This window comes from Lentinula edodes (assembly GCF_021015755.1).
Source record: "Lentinula edodes strain Le(Bin) 0899 ss11 chromosome Unknown C8R40scaffold_40, whole genome shotgun sequence".
Taxonomy (NCBI): domain Eukaryota; kingdom Fungi; phylum Basidiomycota; class Agaricomycetes; order Agaricales; family Omphalotaceae; genus Lentinula; species Lentinula edodes.
The window spans coordinates 228451-246868 of NW_025764346.1; the positions used below are offsets into that span (position 1 = coordinate 228451).

At 45.4% G+C, this 18418-nt stretch overlaps 8 protein-coding genes across 8 annotated transcripts; 2 read left to right on the forward strand and 6 right to left on the reverse strand.

The window, feature by feature from the left end:
• Positions 1-3567: 3567 nt before the first annotated feature.
• C8R40DRAFT_608941 (cytochrome P450) lies at positions 3568-6190 on the reverse strand. Its single transcript, XM_046235610.1, has 14 exons — positions 6086-6190; positions 5868-6033; positions 5644-5808; positions 5439-5584; positions 5213-5385; positions 5089-5152; positions 4952-5036; positions 4780-4895; positions 4610-4727; positions 4539-4552; positions 4217-4488; positions 4037-4159; positions 3836-3982; positions 3568-3782 (listed from the first exon to the last, which is right to left on the reverse strand). The coding sequence occupies exons 2-14, from the start codon at positions 5950-5952 to the stop codon at positions 3695-3697; spliced, it is 1596 nt and encodes a 531-aa protein (XP_046082123.1). The 5' UTR covers positions 5953-6033; positions 6086-6190; the 3' UTR covers positions 3568-3694.
• A 591-nt stretch (positions 6191-6781) lies between these two features.
• On the reverse strand, positions 6782-8357 carry C8R40DRAFT_1123806 (uncharacterized protein). Its single transcript, XM_046228911.1, has 6 exons — positions 8336-8357; positions 7589-8273; positions 7118-7534; positions 7004-7029; positions 6892-6943; positions 6782-6804 (listed from the first exon to the last, which is right to left on the reverse strand). Exons 2-4 carry the CDS (start codon positions 7961-7963, stop codon positions 7024-7026), a joined length of 798 nt encoding a protein of 265 aa, XP_046082124.1. The 5' UTR covers positions 7964-8273; positions 8336-8357; the 3' UTR covers positions 6782-6804; positions 6892-6943; positions 7004-7023.
• Positions 8358-8423: 66 nt separating this feature from the next.
• Positions 8424-9992, reverse strand: C8R40DRAFT_1162853 (putative aspartic protease; the record flags this gene model as incomplete). The annotated part of the gene is made up of 7 exons (XM_046230302.1): positions 8424-8493; positions 8555-8656; positions 8721-9170; positions 9228-9486; positions 9547-9633; positions 9670-9706; positions 9759-9992. 7 exons carry the CDS (start codon positions 9990-9992, stop codon positions 8424-8426), a joined length of 1239 nt encoding a protein of 412 aa, XP_046082125.1.
• A 636-nt stretch (positions 9993-10628) lies between these two features.
• On the reverse strand, positions 10629-11538 carry C8R40DRAFT_1055387 (uncharacterized protein; the record flags this gene model as incomplete). The annotated part of the gene is made up of 2 exons (XM_046225000.1): positions 10629-11254; positions 11307-11538. The coding sequence occupies 2 exons, from the start codon at positions 11536-11538 to the stop codon at positions 10629-10631; spliced, it is 858 nt and encodes a 285-aa protein (XP_046082126.1).
• Positions 11539-11813: 275 nt separating this feature from the next.
• Positions 11814-13261, forward strand: C8R40DRAFT_608933 (uncharacterized protein). Its single transcript, XM_046235609.1, has 3 exons — positions 11814-11998; positions 12053-12101; positions 12165-13261. Exons 2-3 carry the CDS (start codon positions 12084-12086, stop codon positions 13029-13031), a joined length of 885 nt encoding a protein of 294 aa, XP_046082127.1. The 5' UTR covers positions 11814-11998; positions 12053-12083; the 3' UTR covers positions 13032-13261.
• Positions 13262-13984: 723 nt separating this feature from the next.
• C8R40DRAFT_608964 (uncharacterized protein) lies at positions 13985-15584 on the reverse strand. The gene is made up of 2 exons (XM_046235611.1): positions 15409-15584; positions 13985-15355 (listed from the first exon to the last, which is right to left on the reverse strand). Exon 2 carries the CDS (start codon positions 15303-15305, stop codon positions 14208-14210), a length of 1098 nt encoding a protein of 365 aa, XP_046082128.1. The 5' UTR covers positions 15306-15355; positions 15409-15584; the 3' UTR covers positions 13985-14207.
• A 226-nt stretch (positions 15585-15810) lies between these two features.
• C8R40DRAFT_1175005 (cytochrome P450) lies at positions 15811-18015 on the forward strand (the record flags this gene model as incomplete). Its single annotated transcript, XM_046232268.1, has 11 exons — positions 15811-15939; positions 15993-16127; positions 16190-16247; positions 16340-16451; positions 16501-16552; positions 16611-16696; positions 16758-17109; positions 17171-17352; positions 17419-17548; positions 17603-17792; positions 17846-18015. 11 exons carry the CDS (start codon positions 15811-15813, stop codon positions 18013-18015), a joined length of 1596 nt encoding a protein of 531 aa, XP_046082129.1.
• C8R40DRAFT_608789 (uncharacterized protein) lies at positions 17852-18334 on the reverse strand. The gene has a single exon (XM_046235608.1). The coding sequence runs from the start codon at positions 18273-18275 to the stop codon at positions 18033-18035; it is 243 nt and encodes an 80-aa protein (XP_046082130.1). The 5' UTR covers positions 18276-18334; the 3' UTR covers positions 17852-18032.
• Between the last annotated feature and the right edge of the window lie 84 nt (positions 18335-18418).

Sequence of the window (18418 nt, forward strand, 5' to 3'; positions counted from 1 at the left end):
CGTTAATGAAGGGCAAAGATGAGGCTTTCGCTCAATACGTAATACTCCAAACTGGTCTCCAAACTCAATATGGCGTAACGGTCAAGAAACTCCACTCTGATCGAGGGGGAGAATTTCTCAGTGGTGAATTCACAGCATACCTGGAACGATTAGGCACTAAGCGTAGCCTTACGGTACATGACACTCCGGAACACAACGGCATAGCGGAACGCAGCCACAGGACGCTACTCAATGGAGTACGCAGCCTCATGATATCATCTGGATTACCGAAATGGCTTTGGGGATTCATGATGGGCTACACAGTGTATGTATGGAACAGGACACCAAAGAAGGCAAATGGTATGATTTCTCCATGGGAGAAACGATTTGGCACAATCCCCGACATTTCCAACTTCCACATCTTTGGAAGCACGGTCTATGTTAAACGTGAAAAGGAGCCTGGGAAGCTTGACCCTCAAGCACAGGAAGGACGATGGGTAGGCATTGAGCCAGAGTCCAATGGTTACTTCATCTATTGGCCAGATCGCCACACAGTCTCAACTGAACGTAATGTGCAATTCTCTGATAGGCAGATCCAACCCGTTGAGGGGGAGGATCAGGATTTGGGAAATCTGGAAACATCGATCACCGAGTCGGAACAGCCTATCATACCAGTACCGGAGGAAATTGCCGAACCCATCAACCCAGATATAATCACAGGAAAACGCGTCAGGAAGCCGACCAAGAAAATCCAGGACATCATCAATGGACTTGGAGAGCCGAACCGAGAGCTCAGGCATCTTACAGCATCACTTGGTCAAGTAACAGGTGAAATCATCGCTGACCCCACATCAGTTGCAGAAGCAATGCGACGTCCCGATTGGTCTCAATGGCGGGAAGCCATGAATGAGGAAATCCGTAGATTACAACAGCGCGGGACATATGATATTGTCATTCCACCTGATGATGCCAACATCCTCACATCAAAATGGGTATTCAGGACCAAGCGAGACGAACAAGGAAAAGTCACAGGTCACAGAGCCAGACTAGTGGTACGAGGTTTTAACCAGATACCAGACGTTGACTACTTCCCAGATGAAACGTTCGCATCAGTCACAAAGCTAGCAGCAGCCCGAGCCATTCTCAGCACAGGAGCTGAACAGAACATGTTCATTCACCAGATGGATGTCAAATCGGCATATCTATATGGTAAACTGGACGACAATGAACAAATCTACATGAAGGCACCACCAGGTGTCGACATTGAAGTTAAAGCAAGACAAGTGCTTAAACTCAAGCTCGCCCTCTATGGACTTAAACAAGCTGGTCGCCGTTGGTACATGAGATTCAGGGAGATCATGACATCAGTCGGTCTCACCAGGTCAAATTTCGATCATGCCATATTCTATCGAACTGACCCTTTTTGTATCATATTCATCCACGTCGATGATATGACTATGCTTACCAAGACCATGGCTGTAATGGACACTCTAAAGAAGAAGATCAGGGACCAGATCGAAGTTGTCGATTCTGGAGAGATTCACTGGTTACTAGGGATTGAGATCCGCCGATCTCTACATACACGGTCCATTCATTTATCCCAAAGGGCATATATTGACGTGATCCTATCTCGATATGGATTTGCAGATGTCAAACCCCTTTCCATCCCATTTGATCCACACATACATCTTACCAAGGACCAGATGCCAACTACCGTCGAGGATATCACATACATGCGCGACAAGCCCTACAGAGAAGCTGTTGGCGCCCTACAATACTTATCAGTAGCAACTCGACCTGACATCACTTATGCAGTCGGCATACTGGCAAAGTTTTTGCAGAACCCCGGAATTACTCACTGGAATGCTGTAAAGCGTGTTTATGCATATCTCAAATACACCCGAGACCTATGGCTCACATTCGGAGGAACACAAGCAGAAATCGAAGGATACACGGACGCTGATGGAATGTCCCAGGAGGATAGACATGCTATCTCAGGATACGTTTTCATGCTCAATGGAGGAGCAGTGTCATGGTCATCCAAGCGACAAGATACCATCTCATTATCAACCACGGAAGCTGAGTATATTGCTTTGACTCATGCTGCCAAGGAAGCAATTTGGTTTAGGAATCTCTTATCGGAACTATTTGGTCCTATCACAAAACCAATCATTCTCAATGCCGACAACCAATCCGCCATCGCTCTTGCTAAAGATGATCGCTTCCATGCCCGAACCAAACACATTGATATTCGATACCACTTCATCTGATATGTCATCGAAGAAGGAAAGATCCGCCTTGTTTACTGCCCTACAGAGGACATGACTGCAGACATCTTTACAAAGGCGCTTCCATCTCTTAAGGCCAAACACTTCGCTGCGTCCATGGGACTAACAAAGGTTTGAGGGGGAGTGTTAACATTTGATGACTCACATACCATCTATGGAACATTGTTCTCTTGTTACAAACCACTATCTCACTATCGTGTTATCAGTCTCACCGTCGTGTTATCAATCCCACCATTGTGTACTATTACTATAGGACTACCAGTAGGATACATCGTATTGTACTTCCTTTCTCTCTCGCTATGTTTAGCTGTAACATGACATCGTCTACCTTGGACTTGTATATAAACCTGTAGTATTCGTCTTGTCGAATAAGTAGTTCTCTCTACTCCTTCATCGTCTGATCTGTGTGATCAACTACAGTGCTGTGTGCACTCTATCTCTTACTGCCATTGCTGCTGAATATAACGTGATTATATTCTAACAAATACAATTGGAGGATTTCTCACGAAAGCTCGAGAATTTTCCGTAAAAACTAACTTCATAGTTAATCCGCTTTCTCACGCGTGCTCTCCAGATTCCCGCCGGAAAAAAATCAGACTCCGTTCAGCACATGTAGGTTCAGCAGGTGTTTGCTCAAGATTTTGGTCAGCAGGCACTGTAATCTAAGTTATCCAGTGTATCAGTCGTGTTTTGCATCTCCCTTCGCATAAGCTACCGATATCGATGGCGCTCACTTGCACTAAACACGTCCTTTGTTTTGTCTGGAGCAAAATCTTGATCGCATTTCGGAAATCTTTACAATCCCATAAATTGCAATCTCTCCTCTATGGAGGCCCTGGTTGCTTAATATCTGGAGCGCTCACAGAGCCATCCTGTAAAGATATGCTTATAGAGCGTCCGCGGTATGCAACGCCCGCGTGGGCATTCTTGTACGCATTGTACTGCTATTACAGAACCTTTCTTGAAATTTCTGTCAAGCATAGGAGCACTCCTCTTTCATGTTGTCTCCCTGACCCTTGTTTTTCACACTGGTTAAACTTTGTTCGTGGATGTATTGCTTGCTTCCTTGAAGTCCAGTATGTTATCCCGAGACACAGGAGACCAAGTAATTACTACCAGGCAAAAATAATTCCCCCCAATGGCTTGACCAGGATCCTCGATGAAACACCTTAAACTGGTTGTGTACACGAACTTCGCAAAGATAGTCTCGTTCTGAATGTCGGAGTGGACGAACCTTAAACCGACTACGTTACATACGGCGCACAATTTCGCCTCGCATCACTTGAAAAATCCTCTATACATAGTCTTCAATGGGTACTTGACTCCGTTGATTTCGCTCATACTGTATTTTGAATTAAATCGCTATATTTTGTGAAGAGTAGGGTGTTGTGTTACGATAAGACCACGTAAATAAATCCAAGATACAATCATGTGTATCTTGAAACTGCCCGTTTGACAACATCAAAACGATCTGCAGACCTCTGTTCGATACGGCATGAAAAAGGCATGGGATGACTGTACTCAAATGATTAGGAGAATGCCTGCTTGATGAACTTCTAGACACTCACCTAACAAGACCAGTGGTACTGAACTCAATTGCTTCAGCTGAGTGCTTCTGGCCATGATTCGAAGGTGTTGAAATTGTGCAGCAGTACAGGATGGACGTTACGAGAAGGAAGATAGAGTTTTCCGCCAAAAGTCGTCCTGGACAAACCCTAGTGGAACTAATCACTTTTCCACCGTGCTGAGAATGAGCTGGGTCATCTTACCGTCTACCGAAACCAAACGCATACAAGGCGGGATCGACGGGGGGATGCTCTTCCAAGAATCGTTCGGGAGCAAAATCTGCCGCTGGATACTTTGTGCCGGATGGAACTTCCATAGCTACCGCCCTTTGTGCCGTTCTTTTAGAGTATAATCCAAAAGCCGAACAACCATCCTCGACTCACCAGACATTCGGGATGATTATAGAGTCGGCCGGTATGCAATATCCAGCGTATTCGTCGTCTTTATCCACGCGACGAGGGATACCTAACGGGAATGCGGGTCTCCACCTCATGATTTCCTTTATAATAGCATCGACGTAGGGCAGTTGTGCTCGATCTTCAAGAGTAGGCATCCTATCCTTCCCGATCACTTCGTCAAGCTCATCTTGTGCTTTTTTCTGTGCAGCGGGGTTCTGCATCACGCCAATAAGAAACACCAGAACAGATGTATGCGTCTTCATGATGTCAGACATTTTCATCGAGTCCGGGGGAAGAAAACACCTACTGTTTCTCCTCCAGCTAGAACTTCATCAGCACATTTTGATATTTTAGAAGTAGTGCAGCTATAGGACGTACCACCATACATTGACCCTCCTGACCACTTAACCGCATCATTATATTGGGACTCGTCATCTTCACCTGAGCGATTTGCTAGAAGTTTTTGAGTGAAAGAAACTTGTGCAGTTCCCGCTGCCTATATAGAGAATGCGCTTGAGTGAGGATACTGTAGCAAGCGGCCAACGTACCATTTCTTTTTGCACCTGAGCGAATGGAATTTCCCCCAGGCGGTCAACTATAGCGCGTATTTTTTTAGCTTCCTTTTTAAAGGACATGAACGGCACCCAGTCCGGGAGATTTTTAACTGATATTCAAAGGGCTTTCAGTTTAATTCAAAGGGTATATGTGGTCACTACTCACAGATCGGAAATAAATCTGCAATAAAAGTACCAGGCATAGTAGCATCACTGAGCATTGGCACAATTTTGTCCATCTCGGTTATAAGCTAAGAAACCCATAATGAATAAGCATTGGGACGAAGAAACTTGAACACCTACTCTGTGTTGCGCATCAGAGACAGGAAGCCCGTAAGTTATAGAAATGATTATTCTTCCCGCAGCACTGGGGGACATTAAACGATATTAGTTCCATAAGTTTACCTACGAGAATGGCTGAGCTTACAGCCGAATGTGTTCCCGAAAATGCGTCGGATCCGTCAAGAGGGAGAGGCACATCATGGCTGCAACTTCAGCTTGTGTGTCCTCGTACTCTTTGACCGCATCATTGTTAAGAGCTGTCTTTGCAAGCTTTCGTTGGAGGCGCCATGTGTCATTATGTTGTAACAGGGGCATTCCCTATCATCAACAGAAATTTCAGCGTACTGAAAGGGCAAGCATGATGTACGTACCCTATCTAGACCCATCATTTCGACGACAGTAAACTGTGGTCGATTAGAGTATATGGCGCCCCTTCTGTCGAGAAGATCATCCATGGCTTGCTTCGAATTTAGAATGATGATTGATTGTCGAAGGCCGCGAAGATGTACGACATCACCTACCATGCAGACCTCAGCTGAGCACAATCTGCATTAATACAGAACTTCAAGAACTCACCGAAGATAACCTTCCACTTGGTGAAAGTCAACCATGGGTTCTGGATTGGAAGAGATAAGATGTTGCCGATGATAGGGTATGAACCGGGACCAGGTAGTGTACGCGCAGACCCCGCGGAGGCTCGAAGGACTAGATAACAAGCGACGAACGCGAGAAGAGATAAACCTATGGAGGTTAAAGCATCCTCTGAGTTTTCAAGTCTCATGGCTCGAATAACAAATCACTCTGAAAGATTGAACGAGACTTTATAGGCTTTATAGGTTCTCCAGAGGTGATGCACAAGATTACATGTTTACGCAAACTCAACATAGTTTAGCGAACATAATGAGTTCATGACACGGTTAGCGGCTCTTATTTTGAATGGACGCGGATAATGGCTCTAAATACAACCTGTAAGAGAAAAATTTTAGTCACGAGAAATTTTCCAGTCATTGAACATTACTCTTCTCTCTCTGTTTCATTCTTTATTATGACGGTCCAAAGTATGTGTTTGGAGTGAATTTGAGCAGGCCTGGTTACTGAGTACTGAGTACTGAGAAGAAGCCTGAGAGCGGCAGGACAACGGGCCGGGACAGAAGTCCTTTATGTACTCCTTGCAATGTCCATACATGGCCAGGTCCATCCTCGCTCCTCTTGAAACATCTGTTTGTTTGTATCGTGTCATGACACTGATTATAACTCGTCTGAGATGCAAACAAGTATTTTTTCTTTTCACTCAATAACAAACTTGTTGGGAAGGAAGAATGGGAGGAAACGAAAGCAAATTGAATCCACGGTTCACAAGAGGTACGTTATTTCTACACTGTTCAATATTGCTTTCCCCTAAGATAACCCTTAGCTTGCTGAGACCACCGCTATAATTCAAGGATGTATTATTGGCTCACATGCGGGTAGCAAATTGTACAAGTCAATTTGTATATTCTAAAATCGGCCACGAACGCAACCACGGGGTCTGCGTCGTCGTTCAAATCTAAACAGCAACCAAATACACGACATCGGTAAATCACTAGAGACAAGTCTTGAACTTAACAGCCAAAAGGTGGATACTCTTGATCGTTAAACGAGGAAGCTACCCCACGTGTTCCAGCAGATCTCAGCGACAATGCATCAGCGATTGGAGATGTAATGGGACAAAAGTTGTAAAGAGAAAGTATGATCAATGTACGTAGGTGTCTGATTTTCACGATTTCCTATATATGCATAATTATTCTGATCGGTGAATAATTGACATATCTGGAAAAATAACAGATCGCAGGGATTTACTCTTCGAAAACCATGACCGTGCTAGACCGGTTCTGTTGTGCGTGTTCATTATATCGCGACACGGACCATTCCATGAGCCAATGCGTAGGAGTTTCAGCTTTGGAAATGGCGCAAAAATCATAGGTATGACATTCAAGTTCGATATCTATGTATAACCCGGCTTTCAAAAGAGAGCTGCGTCTGGTTGGAAAGTCGCACTAACCTGTTGCAGTCTATCGTCTTCTGCAGCCAGAACCAGTGTCTCAACGGCAGGAAATGAACGTGAAGCCTCAGTACCAATGTAGATGTTCATACTAGGACTGTCTACGAAGATATAGAGCACTGAGATGAACTGGGGGAATGCAAAAAGGCTGGCCAAGTACTTTGCGTTCCACGACTGTGACAGAGCTATGAGATCGCTGGGCCATCCATGGCGATATTTGACGAGGAAAATATTTTTACTTGGTGACCTGGATTGTCTGGCCCAAGTTTGCATACGAATCACTGAGTCTCTGGCTTCTGGCTCCCAATGAGCCCCACTATGATCGTATATCGCTAGGGCCTCCAAGTGCTGCTGGGATGCGATCCAAGAATCGCATTCAATGACACTTGGAATCCTCAAGGCATGCAATGAAAAAGTCGATCTCCTACAGATTTTCAAACTCGTTAGTATTCTTGCAAGCCAACGAAGCAACGCTTGCCTCAGAGCACTTGCGAGAACGGTCGCGAGCGATGGTGCATGAAAGTTTTCAACGTCCAGTGAGAGATGCTTGAGATTGCTCATGCTGAACAAGGCAGCAGAGAGGTGATTCAATTCGGGTTCCTGCAACGCTCTAAAAATGTAGAGGTCAAAGGTCCTGACATAGGTTGCTTTCCGAGTTTGTCCTGATAACGTTCTGAGACAACCGCGAAGAGCTTCTGTGTGTGTACAGACAGCAGTGTCGAGACGTATGTCATCATATAGAATCATTTCGGAAAGCGTACAGAAGGCCTTGCTAGTTCGAGCCACGCATGTGAGCACATTCTTCGAGCACTTCGTCAGAATCTCCTCCGCGATTTCGACGGGAAGGATATCCATGCCAGTAGCACACCGGCTTGCGAAGCCTTCATGTACTCAGCTGTAACCCTCATGACTTTTATTCTCGGATAGGTATACCGCGGCAATACATTAGGTTAGTGCGGATGCTAGCTGGCAAACATGCACCTATTACAAAACCAACGCCCTATCATACCGGTTTACGATCACTGGAGAATTTCTCCGATGAGATTAGCGGAAGGGCCTTCAAGCAGAAACATGATATACTTTTAAGAAGGTTCAAACCTGTTCAAACACGGAATAGATCATGATATTCTTGACATGACTGAAGCTCCGAATCTAATGGAATTACTTCACGTTCATACCAAGATCAATGCATGCATACATATATCAAAAAACGTCGAAATACGGACCAGACTCGGGAGGACTACGAGTTAAAAGACATCCATTACATGTGGGATACATTGTATGTATGTACCCCTCAACAGAGTTCATTCCTTTCTTAGACTAGGCTTGCAAACCCAACAGCGTTCTGCTCAAAGCTGAACACAGTATAAACATTTTTCATGAAACTAGAGGGGAAAGTGAATTATGATTCAAATATGTGCAACGTTAGCGGCCGGAAAAAAATACCTGTCACCAAGCAGCCAAGTACTGCTACCGAGACCAAGATCCAGGCCAGCAAGAGCGCCGACACACTGAGCAGATCCCGTACCAGTTTGTCCGAGATTGAAGCTAGGAAACCGATAAGGATAATCAATAAGACTGAGCTCAGAGAGAAATGGTACAGAACGGTTACTTTTTCGACGATATAGCAAACGATTTACCACCCCAACTGAAGGATATCGACGAAGAAGTGCTACAAGGGAAGGAATAGAGCCCATTCGTAGCATCGTATAACTGAGACCCAGATATTTTGGCATAAAACTTCTTCACGGCGGCAGGCGGGCCATACATGATAGTTGTGCCAGAGTCGATAATAGTTTCAAAACCAGACACTGCAGTTGAGGATCCATACGTTATACTTGCTCCACTTATTTGCCAAAATCCAGTAGAAAGATCGACGTTGTGAAACTCGGGGACACCGGAATACTTCTCAGTGTTGGTCCCACCGAGGAAGAGCTCCGATCCAGACGAGGCAAGGAAGAGGCTGAATTCATTGGAGGAAACGGCATCCTGGAGAAATGCATTCACGAAGAAAGTGTTTGCCTGGAGGTTGGAAATTTTAGGATAGGCAAACCCAAAGACGCTACAAGGTATTATGTCATCAATATTCTGCAGACTTATTCATGATGTGCATACGCACCCATCAGTTGGGTCGTTTTCAAAGTCAGAAGACAGCTCAGTAACACCAGAGAGTGTCTGTTCTGTGACGGTAATGCCAGCGACAGTTACGGTGTCATCATAGATCGGCCCAGAGACCGACGAGCCGTCTCCATATTGAATCGAAAAGGTGCCGGAGAGCTTCTTGGACGTTGAAGAACTACCGGCGTTGTATTTATGCTTTGATGAGCATACACTACTCTTGCAGGAAGACGATGGAATCCATAGATCAGAGGAGCCAGCTGTGACAAGAGTGTTGAGGAAACGAGCATGAAAATAGTAAAGGGAGAATGGGAACGTACTATCAATGTCGACCAAAAACTTCTGTGCAGGACTGCCGATGGAAATTTGGCCCGCCCAAAGTTCATCGTCACCTTCGTCAATCAAGGCTTCAGTCTAGCGTTTATCGAAGCGGGACTGATTACGAGGCGGAGCGGTAACAACAGGCTTGATTTCCATTCCCTAAGAGCGGACAATGTTAGTGATATTTTCTTCAGCTAAAGCAAATTCCAACCTCGGGAAGATAACCAAAGTTGTTCAGGTAATTGACCAAGTTCTGACGGTGCTTGTTCTGAGTGGCGACTGTCTGAGCAACAGCCCTATCATAATCAAAGGTTCCATCGAGTTTAGTGAGCGATGAACGTTTTGGGAGCGCGATAGAAACCCCGTGTCGCTTTGTAGGACTAGCGGCACAGAGAAAATGAAGGCTAAGACCGAGTAAGACGAGGATGGAGACTCTGCGTAACATTCTTAGAGGGGTAGGAAAGCAGGAGTGTGGACGATGAAGATATCGAGGCTCTTTTGAATGAATCCAGGAGGCAATTGAAGCGAAGAGTGCAAGCCGAGGGGTTTTACATTCTATAGAGAGGACCTTCGACTACCGTAGTTAGCAGAACTTCTATTTTGGTAGAAGTTAGAAATGACTGCGGTTCGCCCGCAGAATCATAAGATCTCGCATGCTACACAGATTGGAACAGTCTAGGACTGTACGAGGAGACTCATCTCAACTTGAGGCCTCCGCCAAGCTCAACCAAAAGTCATGCGAGATAATACGAACCTCGATATCGAGTAACCGCATCCAGCGAAGTTCCAGAGTCACCTGCACGACGAAATCCTCTTCATTCTTGTACGAGACACTAATAGACTATAATTGCTGCTAGTTTCCACATGAGACTGCATGATGTTGAGTCTGTCGCTTTCGTACGTCAAAAAGAGTTGTACACGTTTATGCCAGATGCTGCACTTCTGGATGACCTGATTCTTCGAAGCACGCTATATCGAATCAAAATGAATACGCTCTGTATACCAGACGACGACATGGAGTAGAACAACGGCGCTGCAGCGTACACACCCGAGGGAACGTTTGAACATTGACAGATGCGAGTTATGGGCGTGAAGCAGTGACATTGTCATCCTGAGCCCTGGACCCGTTATCTCTATCCTTCCCTTTCCTCCGTCTTCTCCGACTAGCAGGTTCTCCCTGAGTTGGCGGAGAGACGTATTCCGGGTTTTCGTTGACAAGATTGGCCCATGGTCGAGCAGGATCAATGCTACCCCGTGCGAAGTTCATCTCCATAGAAGGCGGAGGTATTCGCGTGATAGCCGCTTCTTCGTCCTCGGTTTCTGAGCGAGAAGCCGGTCTCGAAGATGCTGGCGTGGATGTGTAAGACGAAAGAAGAACTTTTTTCGATTTAGAATTGAGTGACAGGACTTTATGAGTCTGCGGCTGGGGAGCAATAGGTTTGGCAGTAGGTGTGGTCCCGTAGAGTGTAGGAAAAGCACCAGCTTGTTGTTTGGCTTCTTCGATAGCGCGCTCTCGAGCGGCCACTTCCCTAGCTATTGTTTGGTCCAATTGGGCTTGTATACGGCTCACGAGAGAATCGCGAATATTCCCGGATATAAGGGATGCTAGGCAATGCGGGCATGCAAAGTACGGCTGGTTGACATTACAGAGGATTAGACCACAGGTTCGACAGATTGGCGTGTACGAGGATAGAGGATGATTTCGAGCTAAAGAGTATACTTGATCAGGTTATAGAAGGCGATGAGCTAAAAGACATACCTTGGCAGAAACAGCCACCCTTGGGATCCTTCTTAGGTGACTCCGAGCCTTTGAGCGACGAAAGCAACGATTCGAGTCTCCGTACTTCTTTACTTTTTGGAGGCCCCTGGTCTGATTTAACATTCTTTCCCTTAGATTTCGAGTTGGACTGGGAAGAGCTTGGTCTAGGTGGTGGCGCTATCCTGTCCGAAGGAAGAGAGGAATGTTTCTGAGTCCACGCAGTATGGTACATGGCAGAGAAGATGATTTGCTATCATTTAGTTCTTCTCACCGACATGTACAGCCTCCAACTCTCTATATCTCGTTAATAAATGACTCTTTCAGCTCTATATCATTGACACTCTTGAGCTTGAAAAGCAAGTCAAGACAGACAAAGTTAAGGTTACTTCACCTTGACTTTACCCCAAACGGATATAGTTCGGAGTTCTGCTGGTGAGTTATTATATCTCATTTCGTTTTATTCACAGAATGATTCAATGCTCTGCTTCAGAAGCGTAACATCCGATGCTTTTGATCTCCAATGTGCCCCAAATGAACAGATTGCTGTGGCATTGGCCCAAGTGACCACAGACAGAAGGACACGACCCTAGCCTTTCGCCACTCATCCCCCTGTTGAGTGCCTTGTATTGGAATTCCCTTTGTGCTATATACGTTTCGTACGTGATACCTTTGCTTAGGTGCCACCACTCTCTGTACGCTTCTTTCTGTTCACTCGAGCCTCGATAGTCAGACAGTTTCCTTTGCAGACAATTTTACTTCTAACTTCGAGATCTGAAGATGTCTCTCATCAGTGTGGTGAGCTCATGCATACTCTGCGACGATAGTGATTTCCCGCCTTACCTCTTTGCTTCTCTTTAGCGGCACATGGGCTTGAAACGCGAGCTTCCGCTCGAACTTCTCTACAATGTCATAGACATCTGCGCCCAAAACGCTTCTTTCAACGAGCTGAAATCCCTTAGTCTTGTATCCCGATCATTGAACCGTCAAGCTCGAAAACATATCTGGGGTCATATCGAACTTCCTACGAGGAGAGCTATTAGATTAGATAGGGAAGGAAAAGACTTCTCATCCCTTGTTGACGTTTTGTCTACGCTGCAGGATATACCCAGATCACTACATCTGGTTTCATACCCTCCCGAAGTCTTATCGCCATTCTTGCGGAAGCTCAAATTCCATGCGTTGCAGCGAATCTCTATTCATGGATACGATCCACGCGCCTCCTCTGCCCCTTCCCCCTCCACACTCGCGAAACTGCTGCGAACGAACTCCGCCTTGCATTTGATGAAACTTAGCAACATTCGGATGAGGCCGATTTCCTTCCTTGACCTTATCTCGCAATCAGAGCTGCAGGGCCTCCGGCATTGCATTCTCGATATCATAAACACTACAGTTGACGATAGCTGGGATGACTATCTCAGGGAACCGGAGTCTGATGCCATAGATGATTTCTTAGAGAAGAGGAGCGAAGGGCAGGATGTGGCTCGGCCGTCACTGGTGTCATTATACCTGAACCGCGTCACAAATCTTCCCAATCCTGCATTTTGCAAGGCCCTCTTCGGAGACGTTCACTCTCTGTTCGATATCTCGTCCCTTCAGCAACTCACACTCTGCATCTCGAGTTATCCACCCGTTCCACTGGAATATTTCACAGAAGTTATTGAGTTGTGCTGCCTTTCGGTCTCCTCGTTGACTATCCATAACTGGCAAGGTTGGTGCCATATATAAAATCTGCATCAATGAGCGCGATATTAACTTTCGTTCAAGACGTAACTCGTCCGGACTCCCACTCTGTCACCAAATTCGTCAACGCGACCAACGTAGCTTTTGACATCTACGGGGGGACTGGTCTCGAAATTGTTGAAACCTCATTAGAGTTGGCATTGGAACATCTCCTGGGTTTGAAGTACTTGAAAAAAGTGAAATTCACCGTCGAGTCGTACAATCCACTCGAATTTCTCCCGAAACACAAGGATGGCTTGAATGAATTATGTTCTGCTGTTCCAGGCATTGAAGAAATAGGTGAGGTCCCGACCCACAAGCGCATTACGCCCCACTAATCGAATGGAAAAAATAGTGATATCTATCAAGTCGGTAAATGCAGAATGCTACAACCTCGAGCAGGTCTTCACTTGGAATAAGGACAAATGTATTTTGATGTTGGCCGAGCTGGATAAACGTGGAAGAGAATGATAATCTATGATCGTACTCGAGAGTATGCGGTGAAACACTTCGACGTCGATCTACACCCTGAAGACAGCCAAGCACAAGAAAATCTTTGGATTACTATTTTGTGTTTTGCAAAATTTAACGCAACTTATATACAATACTGTTGAATAATATAGATGATAGGTTATATGAGCAGATATGTAAAGCAAAACAGCATGTTGATAACAATGACGAAGATGGAGATTGCAAGGAGATTTCAGTAAACGGTTGCAGAATCTTCTGATCCACATTCATCATAGCATTCAGCAGTAATTTCGATTACTGCCTTACCAGAGCGATATTTGGATAGACTCTGCTTCAAGGCATCGGCGAGCTGCGGAGCGTCCTGCATCAATTCATAAATTTGAACGCTGACTATGTTCCAGTTAGATATGCCATTCTGTGGCAGCGGATCCGATTGCCCGACATCCTCTGACAAAGGCGGTAGACGAGACTTGATGAATTCGGCCAATGCTATTGAGGGAAAAGATTTGGAGTTGAACCCGAGTTCGATGTGTGTGAGATCGGGGAGAAATGGAGCACTGATGCCGACGTCATTTGAATGGTCTTTCACTGGATTGTAGCGGGCCACGAAACTCTGGAAGAAATGTTCCGTCAAAGGATTGGATTCATCTATCTTCGGCGAGGCTTCCTTAAAGACGAGATGCTTTAAAGCAGGGAGCCTGTCCAGGATCTTCATAAGATCAGAATCGGAGATGTAACGGCCAGCGAAATGCAAGTCAGATTTGTGGTAGTCAACAGGGATCGGTCGAATAGGGATAGCAGGGACTTCGTTGGGAACAACCAAGATTGGGACAAGGTGTTGTACGAGTTGTCCCTCTCATCGACAAATGTAAGTTTTTCTACGTTTGGGAGCGTGAGGCAATCAAGTAAGTTCCCTAGTGGGTCGGGAGCCATGTTTTCCTCGCGTGTTGCAGTGACCGTTAAGGCCATCAACTTCGACGTAACATGGGAGGAACCAAAATACCTATACGGCGAGAACAGCGTATGGATATTAGCAGTACATTTGGATGATGCGTTTTCGAAAAAATCCACAGCGGTTGCTGGTGTTACCCAGGTGAGGGAAATGTCATCCAGGCAAGTAGAACCGAAGTCGCCTTCAAAGGCAAACTTGGTTACAGAAAGTTTCCTTAATAGAGGCGACAGAAAGCCTGGAAACGAAGTGGTTCCCGCGTCCATGTCCGGTGCCGGTACGCACTTAATATCTAGCTTTTGAAGGACTGGAAAATCGCTAGGAACGCGCATGCTATCCAAGACGCTCGACTGGGGAAGCCGTAGAACAGCACTACGCCACCGGAATGCATGCTGGAAAAGTTTAGGGAGAACTGGAAACAAAAGCCCCGCATTACCACCTTCCTCTCCTTCCTGTTCTGAGTTATAATCTTCATCTTCGACTCCGTAATCAGAGTATAGCACACAGATATCAAGCGCAGCTCCCTTGGAGCGCTCTAGATAGAGATTAACCAGAGAATTAATGAATGGTGGTGTCTTCTCTGGTGATATAGAATCTAATGCCACGTAGATTTTACCCCACAGAGAGGGTGTAGCAAGAATTATCGAGCGCCAGCGCTTGTTCACAAAACTGACAGCAAGGAAGTTGGCGTCGAAGTCTGGATATTTGCAGGTTCGTTTGAACCTTTCCGCGGTACGTGAATCACAGAAATGACGTAAAATTTCGAGGAGTAGATCGTTTGAAAGACGATTTATGTGACAAATTTTCGGTGTTCTTTGGATTCTTTTGCCTTTCGCCTGTTTTGTTCGTTTGGGGGGCATTTTTTTCCTGAAAATCTACGGGTTGTCCAGAAGTAAAGATAGCTTGTGTACTATAGGAGGAACGAATCAGGCTATGCGATATCATTCCTGACTCGGGACTTACATTGTAGTGTTCCGCGTACGAGTCGAGTATGAGCGAGAGAGTCGGAAAGACACCGCGTTCAAACACTTGAGAGCCGGTAATGTTAAGGACCTACATAAACGTAATAGTAACTCCCGGGCCACGTGCATCCCGTCGATTCAAGTTGCTCCGACTCCGGATACTCTCTTCCCCATCTGCACCATGCCCCGCAAGGCCCTTATTACAAGGTCTTGATGGGCTTTCCGATTTGGTCTACTACTGGGTAGAATTATGAAAGGCAAATACCAAGTACCGGGACAATTGCATGTGTATGTACGTGGTAATATATCCTTTCCCATTATTGGCAGACTCCACTTCCTGTCACGAGGGACAGCTTAAAGAGCTTAAACTGCAAAGTTCTCAAATCGTCTGTACCTTTCTTCAATGGGAACGTCGATGTTGCACTCGGCAAACATCCAGGCTCTCCTGTCCCTCTTCGTTTTTTGGACCTTCCGCTTTCTATGGGGAAGACTAAAATACCAGCAGCGGGATATACAGAAGCTCTTAATTGTTGTAAGTGGTCTCTTCACATTTACTTCATGCCTAGAATGTGACGGTGGATACAGCCTACGAAACGAAGCTGGATATGGGGCCATGAACTTGAAATTTTCCAACACAAAGCTTGCGAAATGTACATTAGGTGGGCTGCCTCTGTAGGCCCTATATATCGCCTGAGAGCGGCATTTTTCCAACCTGACATCGTATGTACTATGTATATTGCTTCGTCTCTTAGTGTGTCGCCTGATTATCTTCATCACCTTAGGTTGTCGTGAATGATATCATCGCCGTCCAGTACATCTTTCAAAACGCCTACAGCTATGGTCGGTCTTCATTTCTCTAACATTTTTTGGCTTCGAGTGCTGCCGTTGCTATTCTTTATCCTAATCATGCATATGGCTGTACTCCGATGTAGTGAAATCCCCGGCATACCGCCCAATCGTGAAACGAATTCTCGGGAAAGGGATTGTATATGCCGAAGGTGAAGAGCATAAACACCAACGCAGACTCTTGGCTCCAGCCTTCACGTATGTGCTCCCTATCTTTCAATGCCATAGTAGGCTTACTTTTGGCTAGGTCCAACGCTGTCAAGGCGATGTCTGACGACATATTTGCTTGCGTAGATAGGGTCAGCCCTTTGTCATAAAATCACATATAATGAACACCGTGCCGATTGTTGATGCTAGATGAGCCAAAAACTACGCACTGTGATTACCAGCAGTAATTCAACAGATACCATCGTCAACATAGTTCCATTTGTAACTGCCTGCACGTAAGCACTTTCTGTGGTTATCCCTGGGTAGTTTCTCAAGCAATTTGATCTATTATTCTAGTCTGGATATCATCGGGCGGGTCGCCTTTGGGCATGATTTTGGTGGAGGTGAGAGCAAGGAAGCCAGAGAAATTGCCTCCGCCTGGCACGAAGATGTGCTCAAGAGTGATACATTCAGAGGATTCATAGCCCTCAGATTGATTAACCTTTTTCCGTGGATTGCTAAATTGCCCATCATCGCTGGGGAGAGCGTATCCAAGCGCATTGTTGGCAGACTCGCGGGGGTGCTTCTGCAGGACAGCCATGTTATTTCAAATGCTCATAGGACAGATATACTATCTCTGCTCATAAAGGATAATCAAAAGAAAGGGAAATCGGAAGTCGGCCTGACTGATATGGAACTTCTCGACAATGTGTGCAAGGAACTTATAATTCGTGACGGTGCAATATTGCTTACCTGGTTCTCTTTCATAGGTTACCACTTTGATGATGGTCGGACATGAAACTAGCGCGGCGACACTCGTCTTTACCTTACTTGAACTTGCCCGAAACCCTACGATCCAGGAGAATCTCCGTCGGGAGGTGCAGACTATGGGGCATCTTAATTACGACCGTGTTCAACAACTAGAATATCTTGACGCCGTGGTAAAAGAAGGGTATGTTGAGTTGTTGTTCTACCCTATCAATGATAAGATGACACTATGACATGTACTGTTTGCCAGACTTCGCTTGCATCCTGCAGCTTCACTTACAGAACGTGTCGCCCTACAAGACGACGTTATACCTCTGAGCAACCCTGCCAAAACACAAAATGGTGATGAAATCTCTTCACTGTCTATCAAAGCAGGCCAGGTTTGTTTCTTCTTACATTTAACTTCTTCAGGAGCTGCATTGAGTATTTGTCAGGTATTTCACATTCCTTTCACTTCACTGAATGTCAGCCCGGAAATTTGGGGTCAAAATGCGGCTCAATTCATACCTGAACGATGGATTAAATCGGGAGGTATACCTCCCATTGACAAACTTCCTCGTGGACCCTGGACTGGAATATCAACCTTTTGCGATGGTCCAAGGAGTTGTATTGGTTATCGACTTGGTCAGTATGAATTAGATCCATGACAATGTGCCTTTGCATTCATATTTCCTTAGCGGTTCTAGAGCTCAAGATAATAGTTGCTGTTGTTGTACGCTTCTTTGAGCTTCGAGACAGTGGGGCTAGGATTGAAGAATATTCGAGGCCGACAACTTTACAGGCTTTTTCTGATGGAAGGGCGGCCTCACTACCGCTCAAGCTATCTCTAGTTTCTAATGAGCATTAATGTTGAATTTGTTCAATTCATACAACCATGTACAGTAAATGTTCTTGATTGGATACATGTGTCCACTGATATGCTGCACCTATACCCAATAAGATTTGATCAGAGCTGTTTTTTTTAGCAACAACATAGGCTGGGACTTGGGTTCCACGGGACTTGATCATTAGCACAAAAAACTCCCAATTCTCAGTAAGCCTATTTGCAAGAACATTTCCAGCCGTTCCTCCTTCATGGGATGGAAGTTGATGAATAAAGGCAAACATGATAATTATAGGTTGATTATACGGACCCCTCAGGCTTGCAATGATAAAATCAATAGTGAGTCAGTGAGGTTGTTATATATGGCAAATAAGCACAATGCAAAGGTTTAAAAATGCCACAAAGATTAAGCGTAACATATTATGTG

Excerpts from the sequence above, each read along its gene's own strand:
- C8R40DRAFT_1123806 (XM_046228911.1), bottom strand. The coding sequence starts at position 7,963 with ATGGATATCCTTCCCGTCGAAATCGCGGAGGAGATTCTGACGAAGTGC. Across the intron at positions 7,535-7,588 it reads CCGTTCTCGCAAGTGCTCTG|AGGAGATCGACTTTTTCATT; the intron begins AGGCAAGCGTTG and ends TTGAAAATCTGT.
- C8R40DRAFT_608964 (XM_046235611.1), bottom strand. The coding sequence starts at position 15,305 with ATGCCCCCCAAACGAACAAAACAGGCGAAAGGCAAAAGAATCCAAAGA.
- C8R40DRAFT_608941 (XM_046235610.1), bottom strand. The coding sequence starts at position 5,952 with ATGTTGAGTTTGCGTAAACATGTAATCTTGTGCATCACCTCTGGAGAA. Across the intron at positions 5,585-5,643 it reads CAAGTGGAAGGTTATCTTCG|GTGATGTCGTACATCTTCGC; the intron begins GTGAGTTCTTGA and ends TCTGCATGGTAG. Across the intron at positions 3,783-3,835 it reads AGTACCACTGGTCTTGTTAG|TCATCCCATGCCTTTTTCAT; the intron begins GTGAGTGTCTAG and ends ATTTGAGTACAG.
- C8R40DRAFT_608789 (XM_046235608.1), bottom strand. The coding sequence starts at position 18,275 with ATGTTTGCCTTTATTCATCAACTTCCATCCCATGAAGGAGGAACGGCT.